The 16,106-nt window shown below is 54.4% G+C and overlaps 7 protein-coding genes across 7 annotated transcripts; 6 read left to right on the top strand and 1 right to left on the bottom strand.

The window, feature by feature from the left end:
- Window positions 1-905: 905 nt before the first annotated feature.
- On the top strand, window positions 906-4,617 carry P170DRAFT_470580 (DUF726 domain protein; the record flags this gene model as incomplete). The annotated part of the gene is made up of 2 exons (XM_024852772.1): window positions 906-3,200; window positions 3,265-4,617. The coding sequence occupies 2 exons, from the start codon at window positions 906-908 to the stop codon at window positions 4,615-4,617; spliced, it is 3,648 nt and encodes a 1,215-aa protein (XP_024710466.1).
- A 519-nt stretch (window positions 4,618-5,136) lies between these two features.
- Window positions 5,137-7,187, top strand: P170DRAFT_461093 (RTC4 family protein). The gene is made up of 2 exons (XM_024851998.1): window positions 5,137-6,736; window positions 6,796-7,187. The coding sequence occupies exons 1-2, from the start codon at window positions 5,454-5,456 to the stop codon at window positions 7,076-7,078; spliced, it is 1,566 nt and encodes a 521-aa protein (XP_024710465.1). The 5' UTR covers window positions 5,137-5,453; the 3' UTR covers window positions 7,079-7,187.
- Window positions 7,188-7,348: 161 nt separating this feature from the next.
- Window positions 7,349-10,107, top strand: P170DRAFT_432701 (M28 family metallopeptidase). The gene is made up of 3 exons (XM_024848320.1): window positions 7,349-8,348; window positions 8,436-9,823; window positions 9,897-10,107. Exons 1-3 carry the CDS (start codon window positions 7,436-7,438, stop codon window positions 9,951-9,953), a joined length of 2,358 nt encoding a protein of 785 aa, XP_024710464.1. The 5' UTR covers window positions 7,349-7,435; the 3' UTR covers window positions 9,954-10,107.
- A 438-nt stretch (window positions 10,108-10,545) lies between these two features.
- P170DRAFT_347633 (MFS transporter) lies at window positions 10,546-12,563 on the top strand (the record flags this gene model as incomplete). The annotated part of the gene is made up of 6 exons (XM_024843643.1): window positions 10,546-10,594; window positions 10,666-10,689; window positions 10,823-10,851; window positions 10,969-11,487; window positions 11,542-11,908; window positions 11,962-12,563. 6 exons carry the CDS (start codon window positions 10,546-10,548, stop codon window positions 12,561-12,563), a joined length of 1,590 nt encoding a protein of 529 aa, XP_024710463.1.
- A 420-nt stretch (window positions 12,564-12,983) lies between these two features.
- Window positions 12,984-13,609, top strand: P170DRAFT_432699 (TMEM14 family protein). Its single transcript, XM_024848319.1, has 2 exons — window positions 12,984-13,028; window positions 13,169-13,609. The coding sequence occupies exons 1-2, from the start codon at window positions 13,026-13,028 to the stop codon at window positions 13,502-13,504; spliced, it is 339 nt and encodes a 112-aa protein (XP_024710462.1). The 5' UTR covers window positions 12,984-13,025; the 3' UTR covers window positions 13,505-13,609.
- A 63-nt stretch (window positions 13,610-13,672) lies between these two features.
- P170DRAFT_34604 (uncharacterized protein) lies at window positions 13,673-14,199 on the top strand. Its single transcript, XM_024843543.1, has one exon. It carries the CDS (start codon window positions 13,760-13,762, stop codon window positions 14,051-14,053), a length of 294 nt encoding a protein of 97 aa, XP_024710461.1. The 5' UTR covers window positions 13,673-13,759; the 3' UTR covers window positions 14,054-14,199.
- A 100-nt stretch (window positions 14,200-14,299) lies between these two features.
- P170DRAFT_345439 (putative C2H2 finger domain protein) lies at window positions 14,300-15,778 on the bottom strand (the record flags this gene model as incomplete). The annotated part of the gene is made up of 3 exons (XM_024843514.1): window positions 14,300-15,085; window positions 15,159-15,535; window positions 15,616-15,778. The coding sequence occupies 3 exons, from the start codon at window positions 15,776-15,778 to the stop codon at window positions 14,300-14,302; spliced, it is 1,326 nt and encodes a 441-aa protein (XP_024710460.1).
- Between the last annotated feature and the right edge of the window lie 328 nt (window positions 15,779-16,106).

Raw genomic sequence — 16,106 nt, 5'->3', positions numbered from 1 at the left:
GAGATGAAGTGGTTCGGATGAGAGAACAGGGACAGGAACAGGCACATCCACAGGGATCGCAATTCGCAAGTGACTCCGTGAAGGAGATCCGGGGAGATTAGATAAGCAGCCCAGCATCCTTGCCTTCCAGAATCATTACGGAGTATGTGAACCCATAGTCCTCTGGAGTATACCTAGAGTATAGAAGGTCAATGCGATAAAGTGGAGCAGAAACTGACAGTCTTTGTCCCATGGCACGACTCCAGAGAGACCTGTCCTACCAAGTAATTTCCCATCCACTCTAGTGACCCCGTAGTAACGAGGTGTAGGCAACCAGAAACGTGATCGCTGCCGCTTCCGGTGCTGAACTCGCCCGGTCGCAGGAGTCTCTCTCTTCCCCTTCCTCTGCCTCTGTCTCTGCCTCTGCCTCTTTCTCTCGCCCAGCTCCGGATTCATTCCCAGCAAATAAGCTGTGGTGGTGAGCAAAGACAGAAGACTGGCCACCTCTTTTCCCCTTTCCTCCTTCGCCTCCCCAACCCCCAATTTCTCTCGCTCGACCGACGATTACGCCCCCATTGCCCCTCCAAATCCTGTCTTCCGGATCGATCGTCGGCCTCCCTCGAAACCCCCTGTCGCCATTCTCTGAACGACCCAATTCCAAGTGATCCTCGATCCTCTGGGTGGTCGCAACCGAGCCTCCATCGTGCCACAACTCCGCACGGGTGGCGGAATCCTGCCCCAACGCCCATACTAGCCTCAGGTGACCCGATTCCTGCTTCCTTGCGCGAATGGGTGCTTCCTTGCGTAGTTCACGCAGGAACTTGGTTAGGAGGTAACCGGTACGAATCGGCAATCCGATCGACCAAAAACAACGCATCTCCCGAGGCGATCGAACCCTTTCCCGACCATTACACCTTCCATGAAGAATGAGCTCGGTTCCAAGTGCCGCCGTTGACCACCCTGTCGACCCCTCCGTCGATCAATCTCACGCGGTGTCGCATGCCCCGGAGAATCCTCGCCCGGCAGACACTGCGGATACGCCTTCATCCGGCGAGAATAAAGAGCAGGAACAGAATGGCAATCCCGCTGCGGCCAATTCGGACGGTAAACCGGCGGCCGATCAGAGTGGCCGCGACACGGGACCTGGACAAGGGGACGAACTAGACGATTTCGGTTTGCCGATTCGACCGCGCGCCAAAGCTGCCCGGTCGCTGACGGAGTCTTCCGAAGGCACTCAGGAGTTCCATGATGTTCAGGAGGCTGCCGCGGATATAACAGACGATGGCAAACCGAGTAAACCGGACACACAGGCGATGGCAGACGGGCCGGGGAAGGAACAAGAACATCAGGCGGAACCGCAGAAGTTAGAGCATGGAGACGAAGAGACGCAATCTACCACTGCAGCCCCTGCTACAACCTCTGAACCACAGGAGAAGGTAGAGCATGGAAAGGAAGAGACGCAGCCTACCACTGCAGCCCCTACTGCAACTTCTGAACCGCAGAAGACCGAGACCCCACAAGAGACCGAAACAAGTGCATCCAAGACCAGCGAAAAGAAGGAAATCCCCGGAATTTCTCCAGACCATGAAGACGGACCGCCACCGCCATACACAGAATCTCCAACTCCACAAAATACAGCCACCTCAGCTCAATCCGAGGCCACTCAAAAGAAACGGTCAAGTCTCAAACCTTCGGAATGGTCACATCAGCGACTCAATGCAGCCAAGGAATCCGATAGTGAACCCGAGGAAGAGGACGATGGTGGGTGGAAGGAGATGCCCGCTGTAGATGAATTCGATTTTTACGACGACTACGGGCGTCTAGTCGCGCGCGGCGCCAAAACCGAGAGTGACGAAGCAGTTTATCAAGGACTAGGAGGCGCTGGAAGAGGGTACACCCGTGTACAGCTTGACGAGGACGCTCACTCGGTGACCAGTTTAGACGAAGACACAAGTTATCTTTTCAAAGAAAACGGTGCCACGGCGGCTGGCTTGGAGGGCGAAGAGCTGCGTGATCCCCTCAGTCAACTCCAGGCAACCAAGGACCTGTTGAATGAAACACAAAAAATTGCGTACGTTGGAGTGATCAGACTGGCTATCTATCAAATTGCGTCGGATATGGAGAAGATACCGGTCACCCGCGGCACGCGCAAGGCAAAGCAAAAGAGTATCGACTCAATGCGACAATGGGGTCAGGCGATGATGTCGAGGATCTACTTCCATATGGATATCGATGCCGCAGAGCAAATCATGATCGAGCAACTGGCAGAACACGGCGTCCAACCAGCCGATCTTGTTCGACCTCTCATGCAGAACGCCCGCGTTCACAATCCCCTGGCAGACGAGCAAGACATCTCTAGAAAATCCACGTCCTCTCTGGCCTCTCCCAGCGTCAAAAAGGATTTCCGAAGCAGTCTCTCCACGGAGATCGACCGATCTTCCACCTCAATGTCCCCTCCGCCCTATGAGACCCACGAAGGGGAAGACCTTCCCGAAGTCCGTACGCCCTCCCAGCTACCAACTTCGGAGAAAATCGATATAGACCTCCGCTGGACAGTGCTATGTGACCTGTTTCTGGTCCTTATATCAGATTCTGCCTACGATGCGCGATCGCGGACCCTACTTGAAAGAGTAGGCGACTCCATGGAGGTTTCGTGGCTACAGATCGCGCGATTTGAAAAGCGTGTGATCGATGCCCTCGAGATGCAGGAGGCATCAGAAAAGGAGACATGGGACGAGTCCGAACATATGGAGGCACGACGTAAGAAGGCTTTGAAGCGCCGGTACATCACCATGGGCCTGGCTACCGTGGGTGGTGGTCTCGTCATCGGTCTTTCTGCCGGATTGCTGGCTCCTGTCATCGGAGCCGGTCTCGCGGCTGGGTTCACCACCGTGGGAATTTCTGGCACTGGAGCTTTCTTGGGAGGTGCAGGTGGCACGGCCCTGATCGCTTCCAGTGCCACTTTGACCGGAAGCACAATTGGAATGAGGGCTTCCAAGAGGCGCACGGGTGCAGTTCAGACCTTCGAATATCGTCCTCTGCACAACAACAAGAGGGTCAACTTGATTGTCACCGTAGCGGGCTGGATGACTGGTAAGGTCGATGACGTCCGCTTGCCATTCAGTACGGTTGATCCCATCATGGGCGATCTGTATTCGGTCCTCTGGGAGCCTGAAATGCTTCGGAGTATGGGTGAAACCATCAACATCTTAGCTACTGAGGTGAGTCAACGTATAGCCGGGAGCTCCGTCGCCGCTGGTAACTAACAGCAGTATGACAATACAGGCCTTAACTCAAGGACTGCAGCAAGTCCTCGGGAATACAGTCCTGGTGGCTCTAATGGCATCTTTGCAGCTTCCGATGATCCTGACGAAGCTGTCGTATCTGATTGACAACCCCTGGACTGTCTCGCTGGCTCGTGCAAGTGCGGCAGGTCTCATCCTTGCCGACTCTCTGATGGACCACAATCTAGGGAAACGACCAGTCACCTTGCTGGGTTTCTCCCTCGGTGCCAGGGTCATCTTCTGCTGTCTGAGAGAGCTTGCGGATCGGGGGGCTCATGGCCTTGTTCAGAACGTTTACATGTTTGGGTCGCCCATCGTAGCCAGCAGAGATGAATATTTGAAAGCCCGAAGTGTCGTCTCGGGCCGCTTCGTCAATGGTTACTCCTCGAACGATTGGATCCTGGGATATCTTTTCCGTGCTACGAGCGGTGGTATCATGCGTGTGGCCGGTCTCGCCCCCGTCGAGGGAATTCCTGGGCTGGAGAACTTCGACGTTACTAAGCTGGTCAATGGCCACATGGATTACCGTGCGGCAATGCCTCGACTCTTGAAGGAGGTTGGGTGGGAGGTCCTGAGCGAAGAATTTGCCGAGATCGAGGATCCCGATCCCGACAACCACAACGAGCGACAACGGGAGCTGATCCGAGAGATCGACGAAGCTCGCCGTGATGCTGAAGCTCGACCGGAGAAAAAGAGATTCGGTCTGTTCAAGCGCGGAAAGCTGGCTCAGAAGAAAGGATGGGAGACCTACGATGTGGAGCGCAATAATGCGACTCCTCGAGAGTCGAGCGACAGCAACGGAGCCGGGACTGTGCTCTTTGACATTGACGCAATCAAAGCCGAACTCGCCTCGGAAAGCATCGAAGTCAAACAACTCGAGTCGACGCTTCCGCCCATGAAGTTGGACCTGAACTCTCCTTCGAGTCCCTCTCCTGCTGCTGCTGCTGCTGCTGCTGCTGCTCCCCCGGCGGCACCGTCTCCATCAGCTGGCAAAGACACCAAGAGTACGGGCACCAGTCAATCTGTCTCGCCATTGCCCCCAGGCCCAGCTGACAAAAAGGATCCCCACGACACTGGGGAAGAAGGGATTGAAATGACTTTCGATACCCCGTACCATGAACCCCCACAACGTTCGTATTCATCGTTCGGAAATTCGTCCAACGACCTTTACGAGCCTCATCCCACAAGACCCGAACTCCGATCTTCAGCCACGATGCCAGTCGGGGTCGGGGTCGGAGCTGGAATGGGAGTAGGAGCCGGCGCCCTCGGTGCCATGGCCCTCGAACACAACGCCTGGGCCGATCACGATGTCGGCGACGGAGAGGAGGGGGAGATTTCAATGTGTTTCGAGTGACGAGCTTTATGATTCTCTATACTAGACCGGTGCTTTACGATCTTCTCGACCGAGTTCACCAACGGAGTACAACGAGATCGCGATACGAATCTTCTATCTGTTTAATTCACCGTTCTCGACTGGTGGGAGGGCAAGACGCTCTCCCTCCTGGTTCGAGGTAGACCTTTGTGCATAATAATCTTTGTTCTTGCATATCATTCATGTTTGCTTCATTTACATTTCATTTTCTTTGTCTTTCTTTTATCATGCTCCGGCACTTCTGTGGACATTTAAGGGTGTCCTGGCGACGCGGCGTCTGCATATACATGTTTTTATTTTGAAGATCATTGGTTCTGAAGTCTATCACTGCGCTAGAAGTTTTAATTTATGAATGTCGCCCCAAGGGGTCCGAGAACACCGTCCTTAAATTAGCAAACAAACGCGATGTGAGGCAGTTGGACAAGGCGTTCCGTGTGAGCGGAGACTTTTGGCGTTGGCACTGCGGAGAAACGCCTCGATAGCGTGTCACCTCACGCGTCCCTCTCCTCCATCCCATCTCCACCTCCATCTTGATCTCGTTTCCGCCTCTCCATGACCTTCGTCTACATCTTTAACCGGTCGCCAATGAACGACTGGCTATAAAGCATTCGTTTCTGCGATACCCCCTTTCCGCCCGATGAAACACCCGCAATCGCGACCGGAGCTTATTGACCGACCCGGCCTGACGTGATTACTTGTCAATGAAAACTGTCGAGCAGCCATTGAAATATAGCCTTTATCCATCCTCCGAGTCCTATCCCGTTTCCTTATATCGATTCCATTGAGTGTCTGAGTACACGGTCAATCCACAACACAAGATGTTCCGGCAACCGAAGCCAGATTCGAGCTATGCCTCGAACCGCATCACCAGAAGAAACGGACCAAAAGAAAGCCTTTTGTCAAGCTTTAAGGGGTCAAACAAGAATGCTAAGAAGGATGAAGCACCTCCCAAGCCAGAACCCGCGACGGATGATGAGCCCATCAGCTCCAGCGACGAGGATACCAAGCCCGATCCGGAGTCAGAGTCGGAAGATGAAGTTACACCTCGAGGGTCGGGTGAGAAGCTCGAGGACAAGATGGCAAAAATCTCGCCGAAAAGCGACCGGAAACTGCCGTCTCCTCGCTCCGTGAAAGCACCCGCGAAATCCAAGTTTGGGGGGGCGACTCGCAAAAGGGCGTCGACGGGTTCAGCTATCCAAAGTAAAGACGACGCCGACGACGACCTATTTCCGATGTGGGCTTCATCACAACCTTCCAAAAGACGCAAGGTGGCTGGGTATATATCGAAGGGTAGCTGGCAGTCGGATAACCACATTAGAGCGCCGGGTCCTAGTCAGGCTTCTACGAAGTCGGAAACGCCTCGTGAGAGTGCTCGCACGACGAAGTCTAAAGCCAAACAGAAGGCCGTGACCACATCGGCGAAGAAGGAGAAAGCCCAGAAGCATGAGTTCAAAGTCCCAAAGGGCGTCGATATGGACAGCCCGAGTCCCAGTTCCACGACTCGCTCCCGACCTGAGTTCAAGGCGCCCCCGTTCCCTCCCGATGGGATATCCAGCTCCTCCTTCGCTACTTCATCTGCTCGAGAACCACCGACCTTGGACTTTGACGACGATGACTCTCCTCTCAGCACGCCCCTGAGCTCTGCTTCCTCGACCCTCATGCAACAGTTTGCCGACTTGGACGATGAAATGCTCGCGGTGAAGGATGAATTGGAAGAGTCCGAACCCAAAGAAGGGTTCTTCTGCCCGATGTGCAAGCAGGCTGTGGATCCCGAACTCCTGATTAGGTTCCAGGCCCAGCCGAGACAACGCATCCGCGATCAGCAGCGGTTCTGCGAATCACACAAGCAGCAATCCGCCGAAACAGAGTGGCAGCAGAAGGGGTATCCCAGCATTGACTGGGATAAATTCGACGACCGGATCGCCGGCCATTTCGACTATATCGATACTCTTTTGGTCTCCGAGAGTCCGTCCTACTTCCGAAACATCTTGGACACCGTCTTGAAATCCGGCAAGGCCAAGAATTTCAAGCTCACCCTCTCTGGAGACGGTCTGGAGACGATATCTTGTGGCTATTATGGCACTCGGGGTGCTGATATAATGTATGGCATCGTCCTAGCCAATCTTCTCAGTCGTCATAAAGCTAACTGGTCCATTCTAGGTTGCACGCGCTCACCACGCGTTTCTCTCGCAAACTTCGTCGCCTAGCGGCTAGTGACCCTATAGTCAAGACGGCTGGCGTTGTCGGCTATACCCAAGCCGTACTTGTTCCCGAATTGGCGGTGCAGCTCGTCAAAGAAGACCTGAACGTCAATGATGAGTCTGCGCGACAGATCCTGCGCGAGAGCATCAATCTCGGCGAGAAGTTCAATTTTGCGCGAGATGACAAGGTTCTAGTCCCGGACGAGGACGGGGAGGAGCAGGCGACAGACGCGGCGGAATAGCTGTGCTAACACTGAGTTCCATGTTTTCGGCTGTCGGGAGTTTTCGGGTTGTTAATCTGTTTGATTTTATCAGTGTATATAAGTGATGTTCAGCCATGATACCTCTGTGTTTGCTGATTGAGAAGCTCTGTTCTGCATAGCTTTGTATATGTTGTTTCCATGGACACTGTAAACGCTATCGTGCCAAGCCCGGTCACATGTGGGGCGGATAAGATAAGAGCATCACATCATCTCCGCACCCGCAAGACGCATCCGTCTCTCATAAGTAATCCTCCCCCAAGGATCCAGACAATGTTCCCTTGTCTCTTCCCACATCCATCCATCTTCCCCCTGCCCTGATTGCCAATCCATCAAACCATGCTGGCCCCAGAAATGAGGGAGAAAGCCATGTCTCCCTCCGAGGCCACCCCCCTTCTCACGTCGGTGAACGTTGTTCCCCGACGCCCTCGCTATCCCCATCACACCCTCCGCCGCATCTGCAGCTTCGCATTGGGATCCCTGCTCCTCCTCTCTCTCATCCTCTTCCTCATCCCCTCGGCCATCCTGCCCCGCGAGCACGGCTCCATCTGGTCCTACTTCCCCGGTGCCCATCCCTACCCACACGCCGCCTGGCCCCAGGGCAACGGCCTCGGCTACAAAGACCTCCAGGCCATCCTCCAGGAGACGCCGTCGGCCCAGAAGGCGCGCGAATGGAGCACCTACTACACGGCGGGGCCGCACCTGGCGGGGAAGAACCTGAGCCAGGCGCTCTGGACGCAGGAGCGGTGGCAGGAGTTCGGCGTCGCGGACACCAGCATCGTGGCGTACGACATCTACCTCAACTACCCGGTGGACCATGCGCTCTCGCTGCTCAAGAAGCAGGACGAGAATAGCTTCGAGGTCCAGTACGAGGCCACCCTGGAGGAGGACGTGCTGGAGGAGGATCACACCAGCGGCCTGGAGGATCGCGTGCCCACGTTCCACGGCTACTCGGCGAGCGGCAACGTGACGGCGCCGTTTGTCTACGTCAATTACGGCACGATCGCGGATTTCCAGGACCTGGTGGATGCCAATGTCAGCCTGTCGGGTAAGATCGCCATCGCCAAGTACGGGCGCATCTTCCGGGGGCTGAAGGTGAAGGCGGCGCAGGAGCATGGCATGGTGGGAGTCGTGCTGTACGATGATCCACAGGCGGATGGCGACATCACCGAGGAAAATGGCTACAAGCCGTACCCGGACGGCCCTGCTCGGAACCCGAGTGCCGTGCAGCGGGGAAGTGTTCAGTTCCTGAGTGAGTTTCATTTGCCATTGATTTCTAATCCGGCCTGGTTGGGATTTGAATGACACGGAGGCTAATTGGATGGGAATTTTCTTTCAGGCTTCGCCCCTGGTGATCCTACTACGCCTGGTTACCCTTCGAAACCAGGCAGTGAGCGTAAAGACCCCCATCATGCGATCCCCTCGATCCCCTCCATTCCCGTGTCGTATAAGGAAATCCTTCCCTTCTTGAAGGCTCTCAATGGCCATGGACCCAAGGCAGAGGACTTCAACGAGTGGTGGCAAGGGGGCAAACTCGGCTACAAGGGCGTTAAGTATAACATCGGTCCTACGCCGGATGACGTCGTCATCAACCTCTACAACGAGCAAGAGTACACGACCACACCGTTGTGGAATGTGATTGGCGTCATCAAGGGCTCCATCCCGGATGAGGCCGTAGTTGTGGGTAACCACCGAGACGCCTGGATTGCCGGTGGAGCTGCCGACCCCAACAGCGGGTCCGCCGCCCTGAACGAAGTGATTCGCAGCTTCGGGCAAGCGCTCAAGGCCGGGTGGAAGCCGCTTCGTACTATTGTGTTTGCCAGCTGGGATGGCGAGGAGTACGGTCTGCTGGGCTCTACCGAGTGGGTGGAGGACCAGCTTCCATGGCTCTCCAAGGCCAACATTGCGTATCTCAATCTGGATGGCGCCGCTTCTGGTTCCAGGTTTAAAACTTCGGCGAGCCCGCTTTTGAACAATGCGATCTACGAGGCCACAGGCCTTGTGCAGTCCCCCAATCAGACCGTTGCCGGTCAGACGGTCCGCGATGTCTGGGAAGTCGTCGCGGACAGGTATATCGGGACCATGGGAAGCGGTAGTGATTTCACTGCCTTCCAGGACTTCGCCGGAGTGGCCAGTCTTGATCTGGGCTTTACTACGGGGGACAACGACGCCGTGTATCACTACCATTCCAACTACGACAGCTTCGATTGGATGGACCGATTCGGTGACCCCAATTGGCTCTACCACGAGGCATGCTCCAAGGTTCTGGCCTTGATAACGGCCAACCTGGTCGAAACCCCCGTTCTGTCGCTGAATGCTACGGACTACGGCCTCGGTCTCGGCGCATACCTGGACAAGATCCGGCCTAACGCAAAGCACCTACCTGACGGTGCCTCCTTCGACTTTGGCCCCTTGGACAAGGCCATCGCCGAGTTCCAGGGAGTGGCCGTGCAGTTTGACGCGTACGCGGCGGACCTGGCCTCGCAGTTGGGCGAGGACGTGCCTTGGTACCATTGGTGGAAGAAGGTGAAGCTCTATTTCCAGATCCGCGTGGTCAACGACAAGTACAAGTTCCTCGAGCGAGAGTTCTTGTACGCACCCGGACTGGACGGGCGCAGCTGGTTCAAGCATGTTGTGTTCGCGCCCGGCGTTTGGACCGGATACGCCGGGGCGACGTATCCCGGCTTGGTGGAGAGCTTTGACGCGGGCGATGTGTCCAATGCACAGGTGAGTTTCTATTTTTTTTCTTGGGATGTCTTCTGTGGTTCTTTCGAGTACTGGTGCTGACAGTCCGAATCAGAAATGGCGCGCGATCATCGTTGAGCGCTTGGAAGCTGCCATCAAGCTGCTGCATTAGGCGGCCAGATTTGAATTAAACCAGCGTAGGGGAAACCCCGTGAAGTAGAATTGGCGGGTTGAGATATACAGATTGCACAAAAGAAGCGGATCTCATTATGTAGACCGGCGAATATGACGATATCTTTTTTTGGATTATCATTGATCCATGTCGCAGGACGTAGCTAGTCAACGGGTAGTCAGGGCGTTCGACGTGAGCGAGTCAGAACAAGCGGATGCTAGTTCAGCCATGCAGAACTGACTCATTGCCAGTGCACTGCGTAGTTCAGTAGTCCAGAGTAACAAGCAAAGACCTTCAAGGAGGGACGATCATGGGACAAGCAACCTTGCGCTTCCCCGCTTAGTGGATTCGCCGGACCTCGTTAGCTCCATGCACGGCGTCACTCGCCCATTCCTCCGTTCTTAGTATCGATTCTTCTCTTCTCTTCTCACTTCTCCTTCGTTGCTGCCCCTGCTGTGTTTTTGCTTCGGTTTTCAAGCGCTTTCGTTATTTGACTTTTTCCTTTTCCGACCGGTAACACCCTCTTGTACGAGTCTTGCACGTTCAGAGCCGAGTATAAGAATCCTCTGTCCGTTCCACCGAGTGACCGCTGATGCTGGAAAAAGCGCCGAGGCTGCCGGTCCGGCAGCTATTGATTCTCTGTAAGCTTCCAACTCTTGTAACTGCCACCGGCAAATCGATGGTCAAGAACTAATCGGATTTATTTCGCCAGCAATATGTCGCTTCGCTGAGCCGGGTAAGTCGCCATGCCTTGACTGACTTCCCAAGAATCAATCAAGCAAATTCGATTCTGAATTTGCGAGATCCACCGCCGATGACGCGATCAGGCTGCATGAGTGGTTGTTCATCTTGTTGATCGATGTTTGTAGTCGTCTTGACGTCTGTCTTGCCTTATCTTGTATGTCTTCTTCCTCATCTTTCTGTCGGTTGTGTTCGGCTACTTCTGATTCTGGCCAGTGGAGGTCTCTATGGGAGATGTTACGGGTATCGGTTATGCTGACGCCATGCTATCTAGCCCGAGATGATCGAGTATGTCGGCGTGCCTAAAAATGAGGTCGCCAAATGGGTCGGTGTGACTTCGGCCGTGACGGCTGTCTGTCAGGCCGTGATGGCCGTTTCCTGGGGTACTGCATCCGACTATGCCGGTCGGAAGTATATCATCCTGCTGGGGTTGACCTGCACCATGTTCTTTTCCGTGATGTTTGGAATGTCGCAGACGCTGGCGATGCTGGTGGCCTCGCGCGCATTCCTGGGTCTGATGAACGGAAACGTGGGGATCATCCGAACCATGGTAGCCGAGATGGTGCCAGAGAAGGAGCTCCAGCCGCGAGCCTTCAGTATCATGCCCCTGGTGTGGACGATTGGCAGTATCTTTGGTCCGGCATTTGGGGGTGCGCTTGCCCGTCCGGCAGAAAAGCATCCTGAGCTTTTTGGGGACTCAGAGTTCTTGAAGAAGTATCCTTTTATTCTGCCAAATCTGGCGGCCGCGGCTCTTTTCGTCGTGGGCATTACCATTGGCTTTCTATTTCTCCATGTAAGTGTTCTCTCGTAAATGAATGAGAAGATGCACACTTCTGACAGTGCACAGGAAACATTGGCATCTAGAAAGGATCGTCGCGACTATGGTCTCGTGCTAGGAGACCTGTTGACGCGCTCGTGCACCTCACGATCAGAGAAGCGCCCGTATCAGATTGTTGAAGATGACGAGTCGACCGCATTGCTGGGCGACAGGCGAACGCGGCAGGCAGGGAAGAAAAGCCCCGGCAAGCGACCCAGCTGGAAGCAAATATTTACGCCACAGTCACGGCTGATCTTGCTGGCATATGCCTTGATGTCGATGCACACGATGGCCTTCGACTCAGTCCTCCCTGTGTTCTTACATACTCCGGTGCAGCGTCTGCACGACAACCCAGACGTTCGATTGCCGTTTAAGTTCTTGGGCGGTTTCGGCGTGGGTATGTCATCTCTCATCCGTAACCCCTGACCTCCCACTAATCGATTTTGTCAGACTCCCAAACGATCGGAATTTACTATACTCTCATTGGCATCATCGGCATGGTGGTACAATTCACCGTCTTCCCCACCGCTGCCAAGCGGTACGGCGTCCTCAATTGCCTGAAAGTTGTCTCCCTTATCTTCCCCGTCCTGTATTTCTTGACCCCCTTCACAGCCCTTGTGCCTGCGTCATTGCGCCATGTCACCGTATTTATTCTCATGCTCGCCAAGCTCTCGGCATCCATCTTTTGCTTTCCCTGCACCACCATCCTGCTCACCAACTCGGCCTCCAGTCTCAGCGTCCTGGGCACTCTGAACGGCGTCGGCACCAGCGTCAGTGCTATCGGGCGCGCTGTGGGACCCGCCGTCACCGGCGCGGCGTTCTCGTTCGGCGTGAAACGCGGGATGGTCATCATTCCCTGGTGGATACTCTGCGTGTTTGGGGTTCTCAGTGCGGTTCCGGTGTTCTGGGCCGTCGAGTCGGATGGATTCCATGGTTCGGCGGACGAGGACGAATCGGAACCGAATGAGCCATCCAGTGGAGGTGGATACGGAGCGACAGAGGCTGAGACAGATCCTCAGGCCAATACCGGTATCACTCCACGAAGAGAATGATTTGTTGACTGTCAGCTTCTCGGTTAAAAGTTTGTTTTTCAAAAGAATTGGTTATCACGATGGCCATGGCGACGATGATGATGAGATTGCATGTGATTGGCGTCTATATGCATTCATGTTGATAATGTAGTCTGATGATGTCAATAGCTGTTATACATGATTCGGTAGAATAGAATGGATGATGATGATGAATGAATGAATGAAGTTGACGAAGTAGAAAGCGACAGGTCTACTCCCCCGAAAGGAAAGCACGCAGATCACCTGACATCATCTGACAGGCGATGACGAGCGGCGGATTTCTAATCTAATCAGCTTAGCTTCCATCAAGCAATCAGTCCACCTTTCTTTTCGACTGCGACATCATCCCATTTCCCTCCTCCTCTCCATCCGTCCTGTCTACTGCGCTTCCGCACCCATCCACCTACCGATCTCAATCCATTCGCTCCAAAAACAACCGCCGATATGGTAACCCTCCTCCCCAATCACAGTCCAACCCCAATACCTTTTCACTACACCTATACGACCACCCATCAACCAATTCCCTACCTAAACAAGAACCTCACACCCAAGACAAGCAAATACTAACACAATTTCAAAAACCACAGTCTCAAGCACAACCCCTCCACATCAACTCCGCTCTGACGCTCTCCCTCCTGACCTCTCTGGGCGGAATGATCGGCTACGCACGCACCGGCTCGATCCCCTCCGTGGTGGCCGGCGTCTCGGTCGGCGCGCTTTATCTGTACTCGTTTTCGCGACTGCGCGGCGGCCAGGCCTACGGCGAGGAGCTGGGCCTGCTGGCGTCCGTGGTTCTGGGCGGGAGCTCCATCCCGCGCGCCATCAAGACGCGCAAGGTGGTGCCCGCGGCGTTGAGCTTGGTTGCTGCGTACGGGCTGTTGGTGTTTGGGGCCGGGGTGAAGGGGAACTTGAAGAAGGCTTGATTTATTGAGCTCATTGTTCGAGTTCGGGTTGGAGAGGAATATGTAAGGCAGTGCCTGCGGGATGGGTACGTTGTCCGATTGTATTATATTGAAATCTTGGGAGCCACGGGCGAAATTGAATCGATGCAGTTCAAATTTAAAATCACTGATTGAAGATCTTCTACTTATCTCTGCCCATTTAGACTATTGATAATACCCCTAGATCATGGATTGTCTGGCCTACCTTGACTAGAACTTACAGTAGACAGAATCAAAATGAATAAACATGAAAAGATTAAACCAGCCCCTCGGCGTCAGGACGAAATCGCGATTTCTCGAAGATCAGTTTCCTTCAGTAAGAATGACGACCAAACTCACCAACACTCCGCAGTGCAAAGCCTTCTTTCCTGCAGTCTTATATCGGTGCTCATGCGGGCAAGTCTCTTTTTCTTGTCTTCAACCCGAAAGCAGTGTGGTGCGATCATGTCGTCTTCTTCGTTGGGCGCTTTTCTTGCACTGCGCTTGCCAACTACTGACACGAAAATCAGGGCAGGAAGCGGCAACACATGAATGACCATGGAATAGATCAAAAGAGAGAGAGATCATCAAAACGTATTTCGAGAATTTGATATGCAATCAAACTTAGCTGGAGTTTGTGGTCTTTCCATCGTTCGGTTTTTCTTTTTGGACCGCGCGAGTCCCTCGTCGCACCGATAAGTATTCCTTCCCCCTTGTTGTCTAGAGAAGCAAAAAGCAACAGCGATGACTGTTTTTCCCTCCTCTTCACCCACCACGCATTCATGTATGGATCGACATCTAGTCCGTAGGGTCGACAACCGTGTCCGATTCTCGGATGGTTCCCACTACTGTAGAAGAAGGAAGCTCCTCAAGTGCCGTTTCCCCGCGGCGGTCAGGAACGAATGCGTACCTTGACAACTTGGCCATCTTCTCCTCCGGACTAGTTTCATTGTCAGAATATACCAACTTGGCCTGTTTGGACTTGTCTTTCTTGCTGGTTTTCTCTTCGGTCGCCTCCTTGGCGGGTGCTGTGTTGGCCACCGCTTGGTCCGCTTCTTTGGCCGCTCCCGAGATAAGGTCATCGATGGATGATGCGATCGGCGTCGCTCCGGTTCCTGCGGGTCTGTCACCATTGGAAACACCTTGTGGCGTACCTCCAGGTGTGGGTGGCGCATGGCCCATGTGCATCTGCTGCATCTGGTAGGCATTGACCGGTGGCGCCCCAACGATGGGTCGCTGGGGAAGACTCGGGGCCGCCGGCAAGCTGGGAGGCCGTTGCCCGGAAGCTGCGGCCTGGGGGGGTGTATTTGTCTGAGGAAGCGGATGCTGTTGGGGCGGGAACGGAGAAGGTGTGCTTCCATACGCAGGCTGTGCCGGTGTGGGCTGGAACGACTGTGGCGAGTACCCTGTAGGAGTATACTGTGTTTGCGTACTAGGGGGAACCTGCGGCTGCCCGCCTGGTGAGAATGTTTGGTAAACTGGACTTGCCGTTTGTTGGTAAGGAGAGCCAGCACCTCCTCCGTATGGCTGGGGATACGAGTACTGCTGGTTCGGGGCGACTGCCGCGTTTGCAGCTTGCTGGCCCTGCAGGAAACATTTGTGTTAGCTACCGTCGCTATTCTCGACCTGATCGCATCCCCAGGAGTCGTGAACTTACAAAGCCACCGAGATTCTGTGTCTGTCCCGCGCCCACGGGGGTCGCCTCGCCACTGCTCCCTCCAGTGCGAGTCTCCGCCTTTTTGGCTTTGTGTTCGGCCAATCGCTTCTTCAGATCCGACACGTTCTCGAGTTTCGGTCTCTTCGCAGGTTGGCCGCCAGCGCCGGTTCCTGGAGGAGGGTTTCCCGTCACGGCCTGCCGCTCCGCCTCCGCTTGCTGGAACTGGGTCATCACCCGTTGATTATGAGTTTGGATAATGTCGTCCGGGACACCCTCCATGCCGAAGATTTCGACATCAAGACTAGATCGATTAGGAAGCGCATTGTCAACGGCCGACAGCTGTTCTTTATGTACTTGGCTCATATGCACCGACAATCCTGTGCGTGGCAGACGTGAGCAAAGAGCGAAGGAAAAGGAAAAAGAGAAGGGAAAATGACAAGCCACGTCGACAACTCACCTCCTGCGGTATTCAGCCTCCGTCCGCATCTCTCACATTTGAAATGCTTCGCCTTCTGATGGGATATGAGAATTTTGAGGTCGTCGAAGTCGCGTTCGCAGTAGTAGCACCACGGACGAGCGATAACCTCTTCCAAGGTGGGTCCACGTCTCTTCTTGCCCATTGTGACGGTGTTTCTCGAGGAATACGAAAGGTTTCAAAGGGGTTGGATAGGTTGAGGGGCGGAATGGGTGGGTTGGCGATGATGATGTCCGGTGTTCCGAGCGCGTCGCCCGAGTGGCAGATGATGAAATTCGCCCGGACGGTGAGGCTGCAACGTCACGTGGGTATGCTAATCTTCACGTGACATGCATGGCATCTACCGCCACGAAGTATACAACACAACTGCTTACTGGGTGAAAGGGATAAGATGCAGATTCAAGACTCATTTGATGTTAGCAAGCTGATTTTCCATGTTAAAAATAGGTGCAAGGCCCATCCAATCCCGACCC

This window comes from Aspergillus steynii (assembly GCF_002849105.1).
Source record: "Aspergillus steynii IBT 23096 chromosome Unknown P170scaffold_1, whole genome shotgun sequence".
Classification (NCBI taxonomy): domain Eukaryota; kingdom Fungi; phylum Ascomycota; class Eurotiomycetes; order Eurotiales; family Aspergillaceae; genus Aspergillus; species Aspergillus steynii.
Note: the sequence above shows the minus strand (reverse complement) of the source record. Positions and strands in the feature narration are given on the sequence as shown.

Bases quoted from the DNA above. Each gene is read 5' to 3' on its own strand.
- P170DRAFT_461093 (XM_024851998.1), top strand. From the start codon at position 5,454: ATGTTCCGGCAACCGAAGCCAGATTCGAGCTATGCCTCGAACCGCATC. The intron at 6,737-6,795 runs GTATGGCATCGT...GGTCCATTCTAG, and splicing joins ACTCGGGGTGCTGATATAAT to GTTGCACGCGCTCACCACGC.
- P170DRAFT_432701 (XM_024848320.1), top strand. From the start codon at position 7,436: ATGCTGGCCCCAGAAATGAGGGAGAAAGCCATGTCTCCCTCCGAGGCC. The intron at 8,349-8,435 runs GTGAGTTTCATT...ATTTTCTTTCAG, and splicing joins GGGAAGTGTTCAGTTCCTGA to GCTTCGCCCCTGGTGATCCT. The intron at 9,824-9,896 runs GTGAGTTTCTAT...AGTCCGAATCAG, and splicing joins GCGATGTGTCCAATGCACAG to AAATGGCGCGCGATCATCGT.
- P170DRAFT_34604 (XM_024843543.1), top strand. From the start codon at position 13,760: ATGAATAAACATGAAAAGATTAAACCAGCCCCTCGGCGTCAGGACGAA.